Source organism: Macaca nemestrina, chromosome 3 (genome assembly GCF_043159975.1).
Source record: "Macaca nemestrina isolate mMacNem1 chromosome 3, mMacNem.hap1, whole genome shotgun sequence".
In the NCBI taxonomy this organism is placed as follows: Eukaryota; Metazoa; Chordata; class Mammalia; order Primates; family Cercopithecidae; genus Macaca; species Macaca nemestrina.
In genome coordinates, this window is record NC_092127.1 from 76,001,350 (window position 1) to 76,022,011 (window position 20,662).

Consider the following 20,662-nt stretch of genomic DNA (forward strand, 5'->3'; position numbering starts at 1 on the left):
TTTTCTCTTCTAAATATACAAGAGATAACGTGGTAAATAGATGACTGGTGTAATCTTTTAAAGAAAATAAAAGTTAACCATATTTGTAATCATTTAAAAAAGAAAAATGAAAACGACATCCTTTTAGAGTATTTTCATGTGCCAAATTTATGAATTTTCTGCATATCATTTAAATGATTAAAAGCAAAATAGTATTTGGGAATTATACTTTAAACTTCTCATGGTAGTTGTGAAACCAATTTTATAAAGAAAAAACATTGATTCAAATTTCAGTTTAAGGAATCTTAGCACGCCAACACATGTGATATTTTTGGAAAGCTGGTGCAGCCCAGATTGCCTTTCATTGAGAAATACAACAGAGTACAGAAAGTCCTGGTTTCTATATTACATGTTGTAATGCTCCCTAGAAACTAAGGCTTAGTAGCAAACTGGAGGATACATTTTCTTTTCTTCTTTCATATGCCATATTAGCTTTGAATATTGTATATTTGGAAATAGCAATAGTTTGGCTGAATAGTTGTCTCTTTTACTTTTCTGGGTATTTGGAAATCATTTCCTGTTCTATATTGTATTTGAGTTTTAGCAGTAATCCTGGTGGTGGTGCTCTTTGACTTAAAAGATCTTTTAACTACGTATGAATAAAGTTCTTTTTATATTAGCAGTAGTAGATTAAAAATAAGTTTTCAACTTTAAGATAAAGGACATCACCACTGTATTACTTTGAAGGGCAGCTCCAAATAGCTACTCCAAAAGATATCCTGCAGCAGAAAAAAGCTTGGACATGGGAGACAGACAGATCCATGTGGCCCTGGGAATGTCACTTAACCACTGTGGGCCCAGTTTCTACATTTGTAAACTTGAGCTAATCCCTATCTCACAATATTTCATCTCAGTTGACTGATAAGACATCACATGTAAAGCCCCAGCACAAAGTCTAATACACAGTAGCTAAGTAGGTAACATTAGTCACTGTATTTCCCTAATCTTTATTTAATTAATATACTGTCTCGAATACTATTAATAAAAATACAGAACCAGCAAGCCCATCAGACCACATTTACTTTGGGGAATTTTTTTTTTTTTTTTTTTTTTTAATACGGAGTCTCACTCTGTCACCCAGGGTAGAGTCCAGTGGCGCAATCTTGGCTCACTGCAACCTCCACTTCCCTAGTTCAAGCAATTCCCCCACCTCAGCCTCCTGAGTAGCTGGAATTACAGGCGCATGCCGCCACGCCCAGCTAATTTTTTTGTGTCTTTAGTAGAGACAGGCTTTCACCATGTTGACCAGACAGGTCTCAAACTCCTGATCTCAGGCAATCCACCTGCCTCCTGGCCTCCCAAAGTGCTGGAATTACAGGTGTGAGCCACTGCACCCGGCCTGTTTTATTTATTTTATTTATTTATTTATTTATTTATTTATTTATTTTAAGAGACAGGGTCTTACTCTCTCACCCACTCAGGCTGAAGTGCAGTGGCACGATCATAGCTAACTGCAGCCTGGAACTCCTGGGCTCAAGCAATCCTGCCTCAGCCTCCCACTTTAATCCCAAAGTGCTAGGATTAGAGGTGTGAGTCACCACACCTGGCCTTGCATTTACTTTATAACTGGTGAGTTCGGGGAATTGAGGAGAATCAACCTCATATTTTGAGTGTAAGTCAATTTTAATTTGTATAATTCTTGGTTAATTATATACTGTAATTGTAATTAGAACACATGTACCTTAGAAACTCCTTTTACATTTCATAATTTAACTTACATTGCAACCCAGGGATATAAGCATTGAATGTATTGTTTTTATCCTGTTTTACAAGTTAGAAAAATGTCACTTTCTGAAGTGAACTGACTTCTTAAAAGTAGAGATGAAACTTGAATTTGAACCTGTGGGCTCTAAATTTTGTGTGGGCTTCATGACATCATGTTGCCTTCTCACAGAAATAAATGTTCTTTCCTTTTATAGTGACATGTTAGTGGATGGCTGGCCACTACAAGAGAAAGCTAACTCAAGAAGCTAAGATTGTCTATAAATATAAGAATTGAGTATTTACTGTTGAGAGATTATTGTTTCTCAAAATAATCCTAAGACCTTTCATACAATTAATGTATTTGTTATACTTTAGTGTGAAGTAGATTTGGTTTGAAATGAGCTTTACTTTCCTTGGGTTCTCTTTTTTGGCATTATTTATGATAAGTTTACCTAAATGAACTAACAGTTTCATTGCTTATTCTCTAGAATATTGCAAATTTAGAAAGTTAACAAATAGATATTTAGGGAGTGCATTTAATCTACTTAAAGAAACCTAAGTTTACATCAAAAGTATTAAATATTTCATATTCAACTTCATAAGTATTATATAGAATAAGTCTATATATCCATAGGGAGTTTGAATCCATAGGGAGTTCTTTCATTTCTTAAGGTAACTAATGTATCTAAAGTTCAAATTATTTGTCCAAAGAACACAAAAAACATATCAGATAAAATGATTCATAATGAAAAATAAGATGAAGGAATGTAGGCGCAACACACGAAGATTTTACATATTGGGATACAGTAATGTGGGTTTATTCCGTAAGTCAGTGTTAAGAACTATGTAACGTTCTTGAGATTTATCTTACCAAAGAATTAAAAGCTAAACCGTTACTGTTTCATAATGCTAGTAGAAGATACAAGTCTTCTGGGTCAGAAACAAAGGATGTTGTAATTCAGAGCAAAAGCAGTAGCCAAGTGTCAGCCTGTTGCTTATACCAGTTTCCTATCCCTTTCTTCCCGCATATCTAACAGAGTTGACACAAAGGACCAATGATGGATGCCCGTACCTGTGGGTTGTGTTAAAAGAGAACACTGACCTTGGGGGATTCATACAGGCCTGCTTTGTAGCTAGAGGGAGATATCACCTAATCCCTCAAGGTTGCTTATTGCAAACACCACCCTGAGAAATGGCCCAGATAAAAAGCAATCCCAAAGTCTTTTATTCTTGTTATTCCCAAGAGTATCTGCAGGACTGCTCAGGGCCACAGCAGAATACCTTTCCCAACATCAAGTAGCTTTCAACATGTTTTCATGATAAGAGACACACTTCCCTAAAATATGAGAAATATTGACATCAGTGACAATGCTCTTTATGCCAGTGACTCTGAAGAGGAAGGAGGGAAATCCTGTACCCTTTGCAAACGCCTGCAGATGATTTTGATAAAACCACCTCACTGATCTGGGCATTGGTGGCCATATAGGGTAGCCATAGAAGTTTGGGGAGGAAGGAAGTGTTGTAATCTTTTTATTTTATTTATCACTCAAGGCATTGTGTGGAGAATTGATCAGAGTAGACAAGACTGAAGACAGAACCCAATAAAAAGGCTTTTATGACAACTCTGTTAAGTACCTCAAGGTGATCCAAGCTTATACAATCTGGATACAGAAGGTGAAAAAGAGAGGAGTGCTGGGCTGGAGAGGGGGAAAATGAGGAACGGGAAACAGTTGGGTTGGAATGGCACATTGTTGAGGAAATCAGCAGGTAGGAATTAGGGAGTACAGTAAGTTTAAGGATAAGATACCAGGTTCAGTTTTTGAAAAGTTGTTATTGAAAGATTTATTAATTTCAATTGTCTATAAATTAAACATAACTGGGTTCAATATATACCAGGATGTAGAAAAAGGAATTTATATATAATTTAGAATCCAGTAGTGACATTTACCTCCTTTTCACTTAAAATTAGCCAGAATTTTTCACTTCGTAGTTAGGTCTCTGTCAAACACACACACACAAACACAACACAACATTTAGCATTAAAGTGAATACTGCAGTCCACTAGACACTTTAGTTCATGATGTAAAAATCTTAGCCAAAAATAGCACAAAAATGTCAACATTGGCACCAAATAATATCCAAAGTGTATAATACTCTCTAAAGTCCTTATCAAATGGGCACAATGAATGGACATATCATTTACAATAATAATTTCAAATTATTCTCATTATAAACCATATTTTAAAATTAATTAGGAGAAAATTTTATCCTCTTATTTCTCTATACTAAATTGTAATAATCAGTTTCCTCTGAGTAAAGTACATATAGTCAAGAAGGAAAGAAGCCAAGGTCTGGATTACTAGATGATAAATGAGAAGTAAAACATCATTCTTGGTCAAAATTTCAGCTAAAGGTGGCCCAAATCATTGCATAAACAAAATTGGCATTCAGTTGTTGTTTTTAATCTGTCTACTTTTTCAGCTACATATAGCTCTAGATACATCTGATGCTTGAAAAGTTGGTAAGGGGGCAAAAATGGGGTTTCAGAAGTCTGAGTCACTGATATTTTAGTATTTTTAATAAGACAAAAATAATCTTGGACTCTGAGAATGTACTGAGTGTTTCTTCGTTGCACAACACAGAGCCAGCTGTCATGTTCTTACCTGATTGCAGGTATTGATGTCTATGCCCCCCTTCAGATATTCCACGACTTTGTCCAGGTTGCCTGCTCTGGCAGCACGGAGGAAGCTCGCGTTGCTGTCAGACTGCGAGAAAAATAAAAGACCTTTAGTGAACTATTGATGACATAGAAATGTATCGAATACAGAAAGACAAGAATGTTTACACTGAAGTCAGAAAAGCTGTAGTTGGAAAAATTTCAATAATACTGAGTTTAAAACATTGAATAATCATTCACTATATAAGGTAGCAACCTCACAATGTTTCTAGAGAGTTGTTTAGGTACATTAAAAGTCAATATTTTAGGGTATAAAAGAACCATTAAAATGGAAATAATTATTACTGCTTTATTCTAAATCTTCAGCCACATTTGAAGACGTGTTGACGCTAGCCTCAAATACTGCTATTACTCATTCATTTTAGCTTCAAGATTCTAGTGACTTTATACTGAGCTAATGTCAAGTCAAAAAAGAATCAGAAAGCTAAAGAAATTAAAGCTACTGGGTTTTTCCTTTCTCTTTCTTTCCTGTTGGTTTTCAGATGCTTCTGAGAGAGAACACTGAGTATGGGTCACTTGGCAGTCATCTGGTCTCATTAGAAGGGAATAACAGAAAGCTCCAACCGTGCTTTGAGGAAAGAGGATAGCACTACTTGGCAGGTGTGGACTGGGCTGATGCAAATTTTGTGATCCCAGTGATTTTGGAAAAACATGATTCAATTTAAACCACCTGACATAATACCAGACTAAAATCTTTTGGTAAAGATGATCACTCTGGATGGAAACTGCTTTTTAAGTTTCTCATCTTCCCACACTCCCCTCAAAATTGGATGCTGGGAGACTCAGCTGAATTCTGCCTGTGGCAAATCCTAAGGAGAGTTGCTCCAGATGCACAGTTACAATCACGCGGCCCCTCTGGCTTGGTTATAAAGTCTGACTTTTAAACCATAACATAATAATGATGATAAACTTTTGCTGGGTTCCAAGACACCTGCATAACTGTTATAATTTTTTTGTGATACAATACCTGACTAAAAAGAAAGTGGTGGCATGAAAAGGGACATACTAGGAAGTGAGATGAAGGTTTGATGACTCTTAAACATTCTCCTCACTAGGCTACATTGCCTCCCTCCCTCAAAGAAAGTATTTGGCAAGAACCTCTTGGCACGCTCAGTCAGAGCTATTTATTATGATCCGTGATGATGTACAGAGATAGAAATGGAAGTATTTTCTCTGGGAGTTTCAAATATGGAATTACTTGCATGCTGTTAAAATGATTTACACATGGGAAGACTGAAAACCATAGAACTAAATTACCTCACTTTTAACCCAAACACCAAGTGGCTTATATGTTTATAAATGAGATAGATTATTTATTGAGTTGAAAGGTATGACTGAAATCTATACATCCAGAATTTATGCCCTGATTCTTTAGAACTGCATCATCTTATGATTAATATCACACTGCTCTTCACTCTTCATCCTTCCTGCAGGCTGCACCGATGGCAGAGTGCTCCAAGAATATCTGCAATGCTGCAGCAACTGAACTGTGACTCATTTTAAATGCCTATTCTATGAAATTTATTTTGCTGTTTGCGGCAAATGCTGAATTCCAGGAGGATTTCCTACCTTCAGGTTTGTTGTCACAGCACTTAAAAGTGAGCTATAATACTGTGTATTATGTTATGTTAATATCTCACAAGAAACATTCATTTTACTGTAAAACAACGAAAGTTAAATAGTATTGGGTTGCAGATATAAAACACGAACATATTATTCCTCTATATAAAGTTTTTCCAAAACAAATCTGTGTGCTATGTATTATATCAGAGGTTGTTCCTAGAAAGTACTTTCCAATTTGTACATAAAGCAGATGCTTATAGGTAACATTTACTGAGTGTTTAGTGGGTCAGGAACAGAGCTAAAGGAGTCACATGTATTATATCACAAATACAACAATACTATGAGAAAAAAACTATTCTTACGCCCATTTAATAGATGAGGAAAGAGATTCAGGAAGTTTCCAAAGTCACATATTTACACAAATTTATTTAATGGAAGACCTGAGATTTAATTTATGTTTATCAGTTCAGAGCTGTAAGTTTTATCTGCTATCCTATCCCACACCTTCAAAGTATCACGGTGGATATTACTACAGATTCCTAGCCTGTGAGCTCTAGGTTTATTTCATCTGCGTTAACCACAATTATGCCTTTGGTCTACATATTTACTCTGTAAATCATGGCACTTGCTAAATAAAGTGCCTCAGCTGGAGAGAAAATTCTTGACTTCCATCCCTACCCTCACAGCTATCACCCCTCTATATGCACCTAGAAAACTAACTCTGTTAAGTACCAACCTGAGACGAACTACTTAGAAACACATTCATCTGAGAATGAGGAAACAGGTGATAAAGAATGCTTTGCATTAAGAAGCCAATTGTCTGTCTCCCTGTAACATGCCTAACATGATTAAACTCAGCAAAAGATCAGGTTGCTCTATTGTTCCTATAAAAAAGAATGCTGTGAACAGGTGGAGCCAGAAGAAGAGCCTAACCCCGAAGGGATGAAGAGACACCTAGAAACACAACTGCAGAAGCCTAGAGCGGTGATGATGGTCTGATGGGGCCTCAGGTATTGCTGAGAAATATGTAATAGACCATCGTTGAATCTTCTCTGGGGATTGGACACGACATTGAGGATTGCTTTTGCCGTTATAGAGTAACGAAAAGTTTTTATAACTGGTTTTCTCTTTTCTGAACCAAACTTTTAAAAAGTGGATGCATGTCAAAGTTATAGCAAATCCTTAGAATTTTAGCAAACAATGCTCCCAGTGTCCTGAAGGGTCTGGGTCCTATGGAAATATAATATCCGAGCCATTCTGCCAAGGACCACTTCAGCAGTTGAGTCATAGGAGACTTTTGTATAAGTTGAATTCTCCAAGAACCGCTTTAAGGGATTTAGTTTCCCCCAAAATGAGAAAATGCATTAAATGGAAATATTATTATAAAATAGTCCAAGAATGTAAATTTCAAGGATGGAAATAAAATGAGGTTTTAAAAGTTATATATGAATATTGACATTATTGAAGCTCAAATTTATATACCTGCATAGAAATATATATTCTTCCCCCCTTCCACACAGACACAAGCACATCATACCCTACAATGAGGTCAATCTGTGATTAAGGCCCTTGACACAACTGCTTTGGATAAACAGTGGTTAGCCTGGTTATCTTCAATCAATACAGAGATGAAAGAGGATTCAAACATTCATGGAGAGAGATACAGCAATTTTTACCATGCTGTGTTTCCCAACTGATTATGATAAAAGCAAGGGTTTTGAAATCAAGTGTAAGTAGGAGGAAAAGCATGCTTTTAAAATAGACTGTTTCCTTTGCTCAACCAGGAGATTTCACACGTAAAAGCATAATAAAGAGAAAAATGAGGCAAAAGCAACTTCTTTGGGAGAAAGTCTCAGACAAATGTAAGACTATCCTCTCTCTGCTTTGCTGCTTATGTCCCTAGGACTCTCAAATCCTAAAACCAATTGTACTTACGCCCATAGTCAAACTCTGGACAAGGAATTCCACTGCTGAGCCCCACCTATTTTAATCTGCAACAGATGGATGTCATTAAAACTTGCCCCCTTTATAACCCTGGAGTGACATCTCAAGCCAAGAAAGAAAAATTTCGCATTAAATTCTTCTTGACACAGTTCTGTATGTTGTCTTGTATCTGAATGTTAGAAAAACAGAACAACTTTCTTAGCACCCAGCAGTGTGGACATGAAAGGCAGGGAGGAATGTGCATTCACAGAGCCACCTTATATCCCCAAGGAGTGCTGATCCAAAGGCTCTAGGGGCATATCCACAGGGCTCCATGAGCTTGCTACAAGTTTTTTAATTCTTTAATTCTGTGCTTATGTTTCAATAATAACCTAATAAAGAAGATATTAGCATATTCCAGGTCCTCTACAGGGGTACCCTATACGTGAGTATAACCATATAACTTCGGTATATGTCTTTGTGTTTGTAACTCAGTGCATAACAAGTGAAGTCCAAATGATATACAGATGCATAATAGACAGAGCATTTTGCTGTAGTACAGAGACAAGAATGGTCAGAGAATCTGCTCATCATACATGGCAGGACATGACGAGCCAAAAGCACCTGAGCAGCAGCAGTCAGTAGCATATTAACATACGCTCAGATGCTGTCTTCATATGGTCCAACTTGCACTGACCATTAGCAGTGAGTGTAATAGAAAATCCACAGTGAAACATTTTTTCAGTTTTTAATTTTAGCTTTTATTGGTTTGCGTACACAACTCTATCCCAATAGTAATTTCCTCTCCAAGCAAATAAAGAGAGCTTTCAAAGATTGTATTCTCTTAAAGCTATTCTCTGATAGCTTCAAGTTTTATTAGCTTGAAGTAGGTAACACCACCTTAAAGTTATTAAGAATAGTTTGTACAACATACTTACAAAAAAGGTATTTTTTATATTATTTTTACTGGAGTCAAATTCAGAAACTAATTAAATACAGAACTCTGAGGTTATATCTTTTTTATTACTAAACATAATATGTTAAATTTAGTTTTAGACATTTCCATTCATTGTATTAAATTGATGTCCTTTATTTGAATAATACTATAAAACTTACATAACTAGTTTTACTTAATTTGTCAAAGTTTCTTTTTTATAGTAGCACAAGAATTTAAGGAGTTTTATGTGGTTTTATGTTTTAATACTTAACACTATAATAAAAATAACACTGGAGGTCATAATTTTTATATACTTTAAAAGAAATCAATAGACTATTCAAGTTTGAGAACCACTTGTCTAAAAGGGTGGCCCAACCAGCAGTCCCTCCTAGCCTTAAAAGAGTGACACCAAACACCTCCCCTGTCACAGTCTCTGGCTTATGGTGTGCCCTGCACACATATTTGCTGACTGGTTAACCTTAAGTAAAGCACATGCTCCTTGTGGAATTTGAGGAATCTGCCTATTTTCTTAGGAAGCAGTCATTCCTTTGTAAAAACTGGGTCATTTACCTGGCTACTCTGAGATCTGCGTTTTTATAGCAATACAAAATAAATAAAACTTAGTAAAGTAACTCGAAGGGAACAACTTTAATAAGAATACCAGGAAAATAAGGGACATTTTTAGTATTTTAGGTCTCTTCCTAGGAATGTAGGATCAGTTAAAATCCATGTCTAGCAAACTGTGACTTGTCAGATCTTGGGTCATTGTATCTCTCAACTTCCTTATCAAAAAAAATGTACTTTATAGAATTGCTAAGGAAAAATATGATGATTTGAGCATGCTTAGCCCAATGACAGCACAGAGGATACTTACCGAGTTTGTTTTATATTAGCGGCTTTTCTTGTGAGGGATAAATGCAAAATAACAATAATAAATCAAATTATCGATGCACACATGTGACTTTCTTTAAATGTGAAGGTTCCTGGTGTTACTGTGTTGCCAGCAGGCCTAAGCCATACCAGAGTACTTAAAAATACACTGAGATGTACAGGTGTAAAGGGACAAAATGAACCAGAACTGGGTGTGGTCTGTCACCAGTGATGAAGATGCTGCAGAGAACTCTCTTTGTAATATCTGAATGCTTGTACTTGCAGATTTATAATTCTATCCAGGGACTGCTCTATTGTTTAATTAATTCAGCTCTTTCATTAGCTCACATTATTATTGCTATCTTGTCAAAACCAACAATTTGGGTTCAACCAAGAACCGCACGCTGGATATACTAGGATTTTTTTTAGAAAGAATTGCAGAAGTTATTTTCTTGCAGTCAGAACACATTAAGTGATATAAAACACTTTACACTGCAAAATCCCACTTGACAATTTCTGTTCGGCTGCTACCGATTTATAAACCATACATTTGTACACTCTGGCTCAAGCATGCAGGTTAACCTACATTTATAGTGTCCTTCAACAGTTCTTTAGATTGCTACTAAATAAAAATTTCTGAAAGGTCCTCTAATCTTCAGAGGGAGTAAATGCAACTTCCCAAAAGAGTGTTCTTAATCCAGTGGCCTTTGTGTTAAGAAAATTGGTTCAGACATAAAAGTGAACTCTACAAATGCTTCAGTTAGGGGAAGAAGGTAGAGTAAACTTAAGTGTTTATATTTTTACTTTTGAATGTTATTTAAGATAACTATTAACACAAAATTGAGAATTGGAATCACAACAATATCTAAGTTTAACTAAATAGATAAACTCCACCTAAATATTTTAAGCAAGAGATTATTTGAAATTTCATTTTTAAATAAAGACAGCAATTTTTCCCTTAACTTAGTATTACATTTTAACATTAATTTTTGCTAGCACACTAGATAAATTATATCACTTATCAATGCTTTCCCTAAGATACCAACTATGAAAAATAAGAACCACCTACAGCATACCAATTCTATCTCTTTCAAAGCACTAATTAAGATTATTTTGCAATGTTGTGTTGAGATTCATGAATTCCTTTCTAAAATTCTTATACTTTAAAGAGAGTAAAATTTGAATATTTTACAGCAGTGGGAATAGGAATGAATGAACCATATCTATATGCACCATTGATAGATCTCACAAAGATAATGCTAAGCAAAAGAAGTCAGACACAGAAAAGGACATATCTTTTATTCCATTTATTAAAGTTCAAAAATTGGCAAAACAAATCCATAGTGTTAGAAATCAGCAGTAGTTTCGGAAAGAGTCAGAAAGGGGCCTTTGGTTGCTGATAATGCTCTAATTCTACATTCTAGTTCTGGGTGCAGTTTAACAGGTATGTACACTTCCTACATAACAAGATGAGCATTTATAATTTACACATTTTTCTGTATGCTATAATTTAAAAAAATATTTACTTTAAAAGATGGTGACCCAGCCGGATGCGGTGGCTCACACCTGTAATTCCAGCACTTTGGGAGGCTGAGGAGGGTGGATTGCTTGAGGTCAGGAGTTTGAGACCAGCCTGAACAACATGGTGAAACCCCATCTCTACTAAAAATACAAAATTAGCCGGTCATGGTGGCAGACGCCTGTAATCCCAACTACTTGGGAGGCTGAGGCAGGGGAATCCACCAGATCCTGGAGGCAGAGGTTGCAGTCAGCCGAGATCGCCCCACTGCACTCCAGCCTGGGCAACAAGAGTGAAACTCTGTTTCAAAAAAAAAAAATGGTGACCCTAGTTTAGGCAACAGAATGAAAACCCATCTTTATAAAAAATTTAAAATTTAGCTAAATGTGGGTAGTCCTGAAAAATAAGTTATTCCTAATTTATAAACTGATGACAAAAATCACAGAGAAGTAAATAGATTTAATATTAGTATTTAAAAGCATTATCTTTTCTTCATACTGGAGGCAATTTTTAAATACAGACTATATTATGTGAGATTTTTAATGAAAATTGTATTGTATATTCATGTTACAGTGTAAGAGCCAATGCAGATTACTAAATACATAGAATTTGTTCTTTAGCTCAAAAGAATGCTTACTAAGAATCAAACTCTGGAGCATTTTTTATTAGTTGTTCTGATATTCATGAGGCTTTGTAATTACAAACATTACATAATTCTCTTTGATTATACATGAATTATACTCTTCACTTAGCATTAGTGAAGGTTATTCCACTTTTATTATCCTTGGTGTATATTGTATAAATAGCATTACTCCCCTGTTCTTCAACATGTTTACTACAAATTCAAGAAGACCAGATCTGGTTCAGAGATCTCAGTTGTTAAATTTTCTGGTATAAGTGAAGTAAGTTATCAGAGACAATTTTATACACTAAAAATTCTGAACACTCATTTTTTTATGGCATTTACTTTTCTGAAAATTGAATCAAAATATTAATAATGTGATGCTATCCTCCAGTAGATGAGAATTACTGCCAAAACAAAACAAACAAACAAAAAAAAAAAACTAGTAGGAACAAAAACCACAAACCAGAAAAGATATTTCTGATGAAATATCTTTGATAACTATTTGATAACTATTTTATACTTCACATTCTCTATGTGCTTTTAAAACTTTAGAAAGTGCTTATATATATGTATATATATACATACACACACATATGTGAGCGTAAATACATGCTCATTTTTTAAGAAATATTAAAGTGAAGATTTATGAAATCTGTAGCTGGTATTTCATGACATAATAGAAGTGTGACTTAAAAGGTAACTTTGTTGTGTTGATATTAGTTTGGCTTCATAAAATGTCTCCATAACTATGCCAGTTACTAAAATGTTTATGACAATGAAGCAACCAAAACTTTCACTAAAATGGGAACTTTAACAAAGATAGATGAAAACTTTCTTAGGTGTTTATTATTTTGTTGGTTTCTCATTGAAATTTATGGTGAATTTAAAATTTAAAGTTATTGTAAGGAACAAAATCAATAGTTTTTGATTACTTGTACTCCGGGCATGATAACTCTGAAATGCCTACAGAACTCAGAAGTTCCAACACTGAACACATGTATTTTCTGAATTTGAATAGGAACATGGTAAGTTTGTAGATGAAAATATTTGTGAGTTGTATCACAACATTTCCAAATTTCTGCTAAGAAAATCAGAGTGATAGGGAAATATTTTGCTACAGCTTTAGGTCAGATGTCAGATTAAATAACAGTTTGAGGTCCATGTTAAAACTTAACACACCTATCTAATGCTTCAGATTTTTTCAAGAAATAAGATACTCTTTGAGAGGCCTCAGCTACGCAGATTTAAGACATTACTGCTTCAGTTAGGTAAGCACCTTAGTTTCTTTAGCCATTAAACTCTGTAGCAAAAGTTAATATTCCTTCCTAAAGAGTCATATCATTCTAGAGAATAACATATGAACTAGAAGAATATGATTCCCTCATTTTTGTTACTGGTTCCTCTTGGTGTGGAGGTATCTTAAAACATCATAGTTGAATTCCACATACAACCTCTAACCATACTGGTTGAACAGATATATTTGAAAAGTTCTGCTTACTGTTTTATGTTCAAAATGCTGACAATGTAAAGGAAAGTAAAATATTATACAAGTCCTATGTTGACTATTATGGTTTCCAGATAATTTGCCCTAATATTTTTAATAACCAAAGTAACATGGAAATATGTACTTCTTCAGGCCAACAATGGAAATAATCAAATCTTAGAGCTCCACATTGGATGTTTAATAATGCCCACAGCATCTATATATGATTGAATTCTAAATAGTTCTCAGTTATTGCTTTAGGATCTCCAACTGGTATTAATTGTGCATAAAATAATGAAAAACTTATTTTTAAAACAATTTGTATCACAGACCTAATCTCTTTCCCAATTTTCGGCTAGCTAGATGGCTCTGTAAAAAATGTTCTGCCAGCTTCTAAAAGTCAACATGCCCCAAAATGAATACAGGCCCAAGCACGGAAGAGCTGAGAGAGTTTTTACATATCGTACACAAATTTCCAAAGGAATTTCCTTTTGGATCATCACTGGTCATCAAAAAAAGAGTTAGTTTTATAAATGAATTACAACCACCTATAACAACATTTGGGTCAAGGGAAAGGAGAGATAACTTTTGAGATCATTTGGTAACAGTAGTTTATTTAATTCTTTCTTTAAGAAATACTCTCTATACAAAACTCTTTTCATTTCCTAATCAGTATGTTAAAATATTACAGGATGTTTAGAGAAAAAGATGTATTAGAGTTCATCCCACTGCAATACTTAAGGATTAGGATACATGAACCTGAATTAGGTCTTAGCCTCCTTCAAGGCTTTTAGAACTGTCAGGATATGAAAAACAAACTCAACCAAGTGAAAAAAATCTTTCATCAATTTTTCATTATGCTACGCATCCTCATCCTACAGTGTTAATTTACTATTGCCCCCTTGAGGTAGGCACCACATTTTTAGCCCCATTGGTCTCCTTATTCTTCAGCTTCAGAGATCATCTGCTCTGAAGCAGACATCACTCAATCAGAAGCAGCTCCGTGACACAACACAGACGAGGTGCTGACCGCACCCCATGGGCTGCACACACTAAAAAGTAGATTGCTTGTTTAGCATTAAATTGTTCAGGACTGAACAAAAAATAGATTCTTAAAAGCTTCGCAATTACTTAGACTACGGAGATTATTTTAAAAGAACTTGCAAATATTTTTCTATCATGGTACATTTTGTCACACTGTTGATCTTACCATGGCCCCATGAAGATGCACATGGACACACAGGTTTTTCATTTGTAACAGTCTAATATATATACATATGTGATTGATTTTCCTAGGAGATATCACTTAATTATAGCTTAACCACTCTGTGGCCATCTGACTCTACTTGCCTAAATATCTCCCGCCTCAGCCTCCCAAAGTGCTGGGATTATAGGCGTGAGCCACCGTGCCTGGCCTAGTCCCTTTTATTAAACTGTTATTTAAGCTTGTTGTTGATAATTTAAAATGTCCAGAATAGACAAACATACAGAGATGAAAAGCAGGTAAGTGACTGCCTGGGGCCAAATGATGTCATGCGGAGGACAAGGGGGAGGGGGTAGAGAAATGGAGAATGACTACTAATGGTTACAAAGTTTCTTTTTTGAGTGATAAAGATGTTCTGAAATTTATTGTGGTGTTGGTTGCACAACTCTGTGAACATACTAAAAACCATTGGATAATATACTTTAAATGGGTGAATTGTATGATATATTGAATATATCTCCATAAAGCTGGGTGTTTTTTTGAGATGAAGTTTCACTCTTGTTGCGCAGGCTGGAGTGCAATGGCACAATCTCAGCTCACTGCAACCTCCACCTCCCGGGTTCAAGCGATTCTCCTGCCTCAACCTGCAGAGTAGCTGGGATTACAAGAGTGCACCACCAAGCCTGGCTAATTTTGTATTTTTAGTAGAGACAGGGTTTCTCCATGTTGGTCAGGCTGGTCTCGAACTCCCAACCTCAGATGATTCACCCGCCTCGGCCTCCCAAAGTGCTGGGATTACAGGCATGAGCCACCGTGCCTGGCCAAAGCTGGGTTTTTTATTTTTAAAAAGAGTTCACTGTCATCTGTAAGATGACAAAAGTCCATTTTTCTAATGTGTATATAATTTTTGAGAACTTACTCATTCACTCCATTCTCCAAAGTATGTGGGTCACAAATGGGAATGCACAGCTTTCAGCATCTTTTGCATATTTGTGACAATTTACATGGATACTAAGTGCAAATGGTGAGCTTCAGAAGGAAAAATTCCAATTCTAATAAGTCAGCATTATGCTAAAAGATACATATAAAGCCATTTTGCATCACTCCCATCATGCCAGCCCAGTGGTGCACAACAGTGTCAACAAATCTTTTTAACATAAAATTTTTTAAGAGACTAAAGAGTATGTAGTATGTGTACTGTATAAGAAGAAAATTGCTTCCCAGTTTATCTCACTGAGTTGACTTGATTAAATTACTGGAAAGATCTAGCTGTATCTATCTAAATATGTAAACATACTGGAAAAAAAATTATAGCTTTCAATTTGTCACGCGAAAATAAATCAGTCAAAAGCAGGTTATTTTATGATAAATAGTTGAAATAATTTAATCTGTCCTTAACAATGAGTTATTTAGCTGAGATGAGAATCAAAGAAATATTTTTGAAGTACCTACTATGTACCAGGCACTGTGTTAGATGCTAGAGATTGAATGTGGAAGAAATAAACATGATTCATTCCCTCAAAGATTTTATGATATTTGAAGTTTAAAAAAAAAAAAAAACTTTAGCTACAAGATAGACCAGGAACGGAAGTAGGAAAAGTAGATTCAGGGAGCTCCATGTAGAGGCAGTAGTCTAAGCAATAGGTGTTTGTTTGTTTGTTTGTTTGTTTTACAAACTTATTTTACTATTTACATTTAGAATAGAGATTGCAATATAGTGTTTGATAAAGATTCCTGCTGATAAGTCAGATGGAAAACATAGCCAGCCCAGGGAATAGCAAGTGCAATGTCATAGGGGCACGAAAGAACACAGTATGGAGAAAATTATAAATTCAGTATAAGTGAGTTAAAGATCATATTGGAAACAGGAAAGAAGTAAAATTCTAAAAGTAAAGTAGGGCCCAGACCATTAATGTTTTGTACGTCCTAAAAGGGAGAATGAGTATTACAAAGACAGGAAAAGGCAATATGAAAATGTCCATTTTAAAATTACCACTCTAGCATGTGATGAGGATAATGATGGAGGATGAGTTAGAGGGAAAAAGGCATGGTGTTCAAGGCAATCTTAAGCAAAAAGAACAAAGCTAGAGGCATCATGCCACCCAACTTCAAACTATACAACAGGAATACAGTAACCAACACAGCATGGTACTGGTACAAACACAGACACATAGACCAATGGCACAGAATAGAGAGCCCAGAAATAAGACTGCCTACCTACAACCATTTGATCTTTGACAAACCTGACAAAAACAAGCAATGGGGAAAAAAAGTGCCTATTTGATAAATGGTGTTGGAATAACTGGCTAGCTATTTGCAGAACACTGAAACTGGACCCCTTCCCTACACCATATACAAAAATTAACTCAAGATGGATGAAATACTTAAATGTAAAACATGAAACAATTAAAACCCTGGGAGACAACCTGGGCAATACCATTCAGGACACAGGAACAGATGATGATGTCATGATGAAGATGCCAAAACCAGTTGCAACAAAAGCAAAAACTGACAAATGGAATCTAATTAAACTAAAGAACTTCTGCACACCAAAATAAACTATCAACAGAGTAAACAGACAACCTACAGAATGGGAGAAAAATTTTGCAAACTATGCATCTCAGAAAGGTCTAATATCCAGCATCTATAAGAAACTTAAACAAATTTACAAGAAAAAACAACCCCATAAAAATGTGGGCAAAAGATATGAACAGACACTTTTCGAAGGAAGACATGCATGCAGCCAAGAATCGTATGAAAAAAAGCTTAAGGTCAGGGATCATTAGAGAAACGCAAACCAAATCCACAGTGATCTAAGATACCATCTAATGCCAGTCAGAATGGCTACAAAAAAAATAAAAAAATAACAGATGCTGGCAAGGTTGTGGCGAAAAAGAAATGTTTATACAGTGTTGGTGGGAGTATAGATTAGTTCAGACATTGTGGAAAGATGGTATGTGGATTCCGCAAAGACTGAAAGACAGAAATACCATTCAACCCAGCAATCCCATTACGGGGTATATACCCAAAGGAATATACATCATTCTGTTATAAAGACACGTGCAAGTGTATATTCATTGCAGCACTATTCACAATAGCAAAGACATGGAATCAATCCAAATGCCCATCAATGACAGATTGCATAGAGAAAATGTGGTACATATACACCATGGAATACTATGCAGGCATAAAAAAAGAATGATATCATGTCCTTTGCAGAAACATAGACGGAGCTGTAGGCCATTATCCTCAGCTAACTAATGCAGGAACAGAAAACCAAATACGACATGTTCTTACTTATATATGGGAGTTAAATGATGAGGACACATGGACACAGAGAGGGGAACAACACACACTGGGGCCTTTCACAGGGTGGAGTGTAGGAGGAGGGAGAGAATCAAGAAAAACAAGTAATGGTACTAGGCTTAATACCTCGGTGATGAAATAATCTGTACAACAAACCCCCGTGTCACAAATTCCTATGTAACAAACCTGCACTAGCACCCCTTAGCTTAAAATAAAGGTTAAAAAAAGAGCACGGCAATCATGAGAAAATTTGGGATACTATTTTGATAGTCCTGGTGAGCAGTGTCATCAGGGATGTGTGAAAACAAAGTATTAGTCATATACAGAAAAAAAAAAAAAAAAGCTGAAAACTTGGGGAAATTGACTTTGAAAACTTATCAAAAGAAGAAACTAGGGAAAAGTTGGAGACTTGTAGCTTTTGCATGTAGTAAGTGACACTTTCAATGAAGATCAATAATTTAGGGGAACAGAATACCCTAAAATTGGAAAGAAGAACACAGTTTGGTTTTGACCTGATTGAACTTGAAGTGCTGTCACTGTAAAGTAGGGAATTAAAAATGCAAGGCTAAAAAGTCCAAGAGAGGGGCATGGACTAAAGATAGAGGCCACAGAGTGACCTCTGGGAGATGGCCCAGTTTTTCTGTAGACACTGGATTCTGCTTCACTCCTTCCCATTTCTCTGCTCATGAATGTCCTAGGAATAAGGAAGGGCCTCTTGTAATGCCCCTGGAAGGGAATAATGCTGACCCATCAACATATTTAATGAAATGCCAGGCAGTGAGAATAAAATAAGAAATTGCAGTGCATACACGCACATGCACACACACACACACACACACACGACACACAAACACACACGAGACTGAAACAAAGTTTTGTACAGGAGTTTTCTCATGAGCTCAGAATACAAATATCATGCAGCTGACATGTTCCCATTTTTCCCATAAGACCAGGACACAACTGAAATGCCGCTTTATCCTCATTGGATGTGACCTGCTGTAACTTTCTAAATTTACCATTGTGCTATGAACTGTAATTGTCAGGAATGTTGGGCTATTCAATTTGAATTCTATGCAAGGTACACCATTTACATAATTTTACACTAAAATGTAAAAGATAGGATTGGCTGAAAATGTAAATATTTGATTAATTATAGTACATAGCACATGGAGTAGAAAAAAGATGAGTAAATCAAGTATTTGTAGCTTGCACTGCCTTTAAAAAAACTTAGCTTATATTACAAAATTCTTCTGTTGGAACTCTGTCAATAAAATCCTTGTAGTTATTACTGCATTTCAAAGAATATCTGAACTTCTTCTGAGGCAGCTTTCAAAACAAATTCTTGATTTGTTGGGGTAAGAGTACTGGCATCAACTCTAAAGAGAATTTTGAAAAGTAAGGAAATTCCTCATTTAAACATAACTAAAAACAAAAGCAAGGTTAGTTAATTCATCTCATGGAACTAAACTTTAGCCCAGATGCCCAAGATCTTCTTTTAAAAGAAAAGTCAGGCTTAAGCCAGGCTTAAGGAACAATGAAGAATTCTTTACTAGTTATCTTTTATTATTTGACTTCTACAGGAATTTGTATTAAGTGGGCCCTGTGAGTCTATTTCCTAGAGGCAAGGATAGCTTCTTCAGGACCCTGCCTTAAATCTACCCTCAAGTTTGACCAAGTCCATTTACTCCGGGGTCCCCAACACCCTGAGCATTCAATCATTTATAAACATGTGTTGACAATGAGTTATAAGCATAGCACTGTGCTAGATGTTGTGCATGGCTCAAGTGGGGTCCCAGATTTCTCTGTTTACATGTCTATATCCCCAATTGGCCTGGCCCTCCAAGGTAGAAATAGTCCATTACTTATTCACCTTTATTTCCACTGTCCAGCACAGTACCTGACACAGAATAGATGGAGAAGTATTTGTGGAAATGAAACAATATAAGGGAAGATGTTCAACAGGGTGAAACTGGCCAATAGGAATGTCAAGCAGCATTGATCGATATGAATTAAACTAGTGAAAATTTGTGGGATCAAGTAAATTTTTTGCAGACTTACTAAACTTTAACACTTGGTTTCAAACCTTGATTAGCAAAATTTATATCTGCTCTTATTAATTCACCTGAAACTCATTGCCTAAGATTAAAATTTTTTATCAAAGTTTCCTTTACCCTCTGGATGTGGTGACTCATGCCTGTAATCCTAGCACTTTGAGAGGCTGAAGCAAGAGGATCCCTTGGGCTCCAGGAGTTCGAGACCAGCTTGGACAACATAGTGAGACCCTGTCTCTATTTATTCATTTTTTTAAGTTTCTTTTATAGTTCTATCAAATATCCCCAATAAAATCAAAATGCTTAACTCTTTCTAAGGGTTAATGAGTAAAGTGTGTCTGTATCATTACTATCATATAGCTGAAGTCATGGATAACTAATGAATTTAGTAATATACTTGACTAGACAGGCTCTGCAGCTCGACATTCTCTAACTTTAATTAGGCTAACAGATAAATGACAATTATGACATTACTAAATAAATTAAATACAAAAAGAAACTAGATTCTTGCTGATACTAACTATATAGGAACACTAGTTTTTTTTTTTTTTAGAAATAAACTATAGGCCAAGTGTAGTGGCTCATGTCTGTAATTCCAGCACTTTGGCAGGCCAAAGTAGGCAGATGACCTGAGGTCAGGAGTTCGAGACCAGCCTGGCCAACATGGTGAAACCCCATCTCTACTACAAAAAATACATACA

At 35.7% G+C, this 20,662-nt stretch overlaps 1 protein-coding gene across 50 annotated transcripts in view; it reads right to left on the bottom strand.

Moving 5' to 3' along the window:
* Positions 1–20,662, bottom strand: part of LOC105486421 (ankyrin 2) — a 698,368-nt gene that overhangs the window by 204,259 nt on the left and 473,447 nt on the right. For all 50 annotated transcript variants that reach the window (XM_071093129.1, XM_071093131.1, XM_071093141.1 and 47 more), the window contains one exon: positions 4,407–4,508. In XM_071093129.1, coding sequence (XP_070949230.1) covers positions 4,407–4,508 — 102 coding nt within the window. The remainder of the gene's footprint in view (positions 1–4,406; positions 4,509–20,662) is intronic.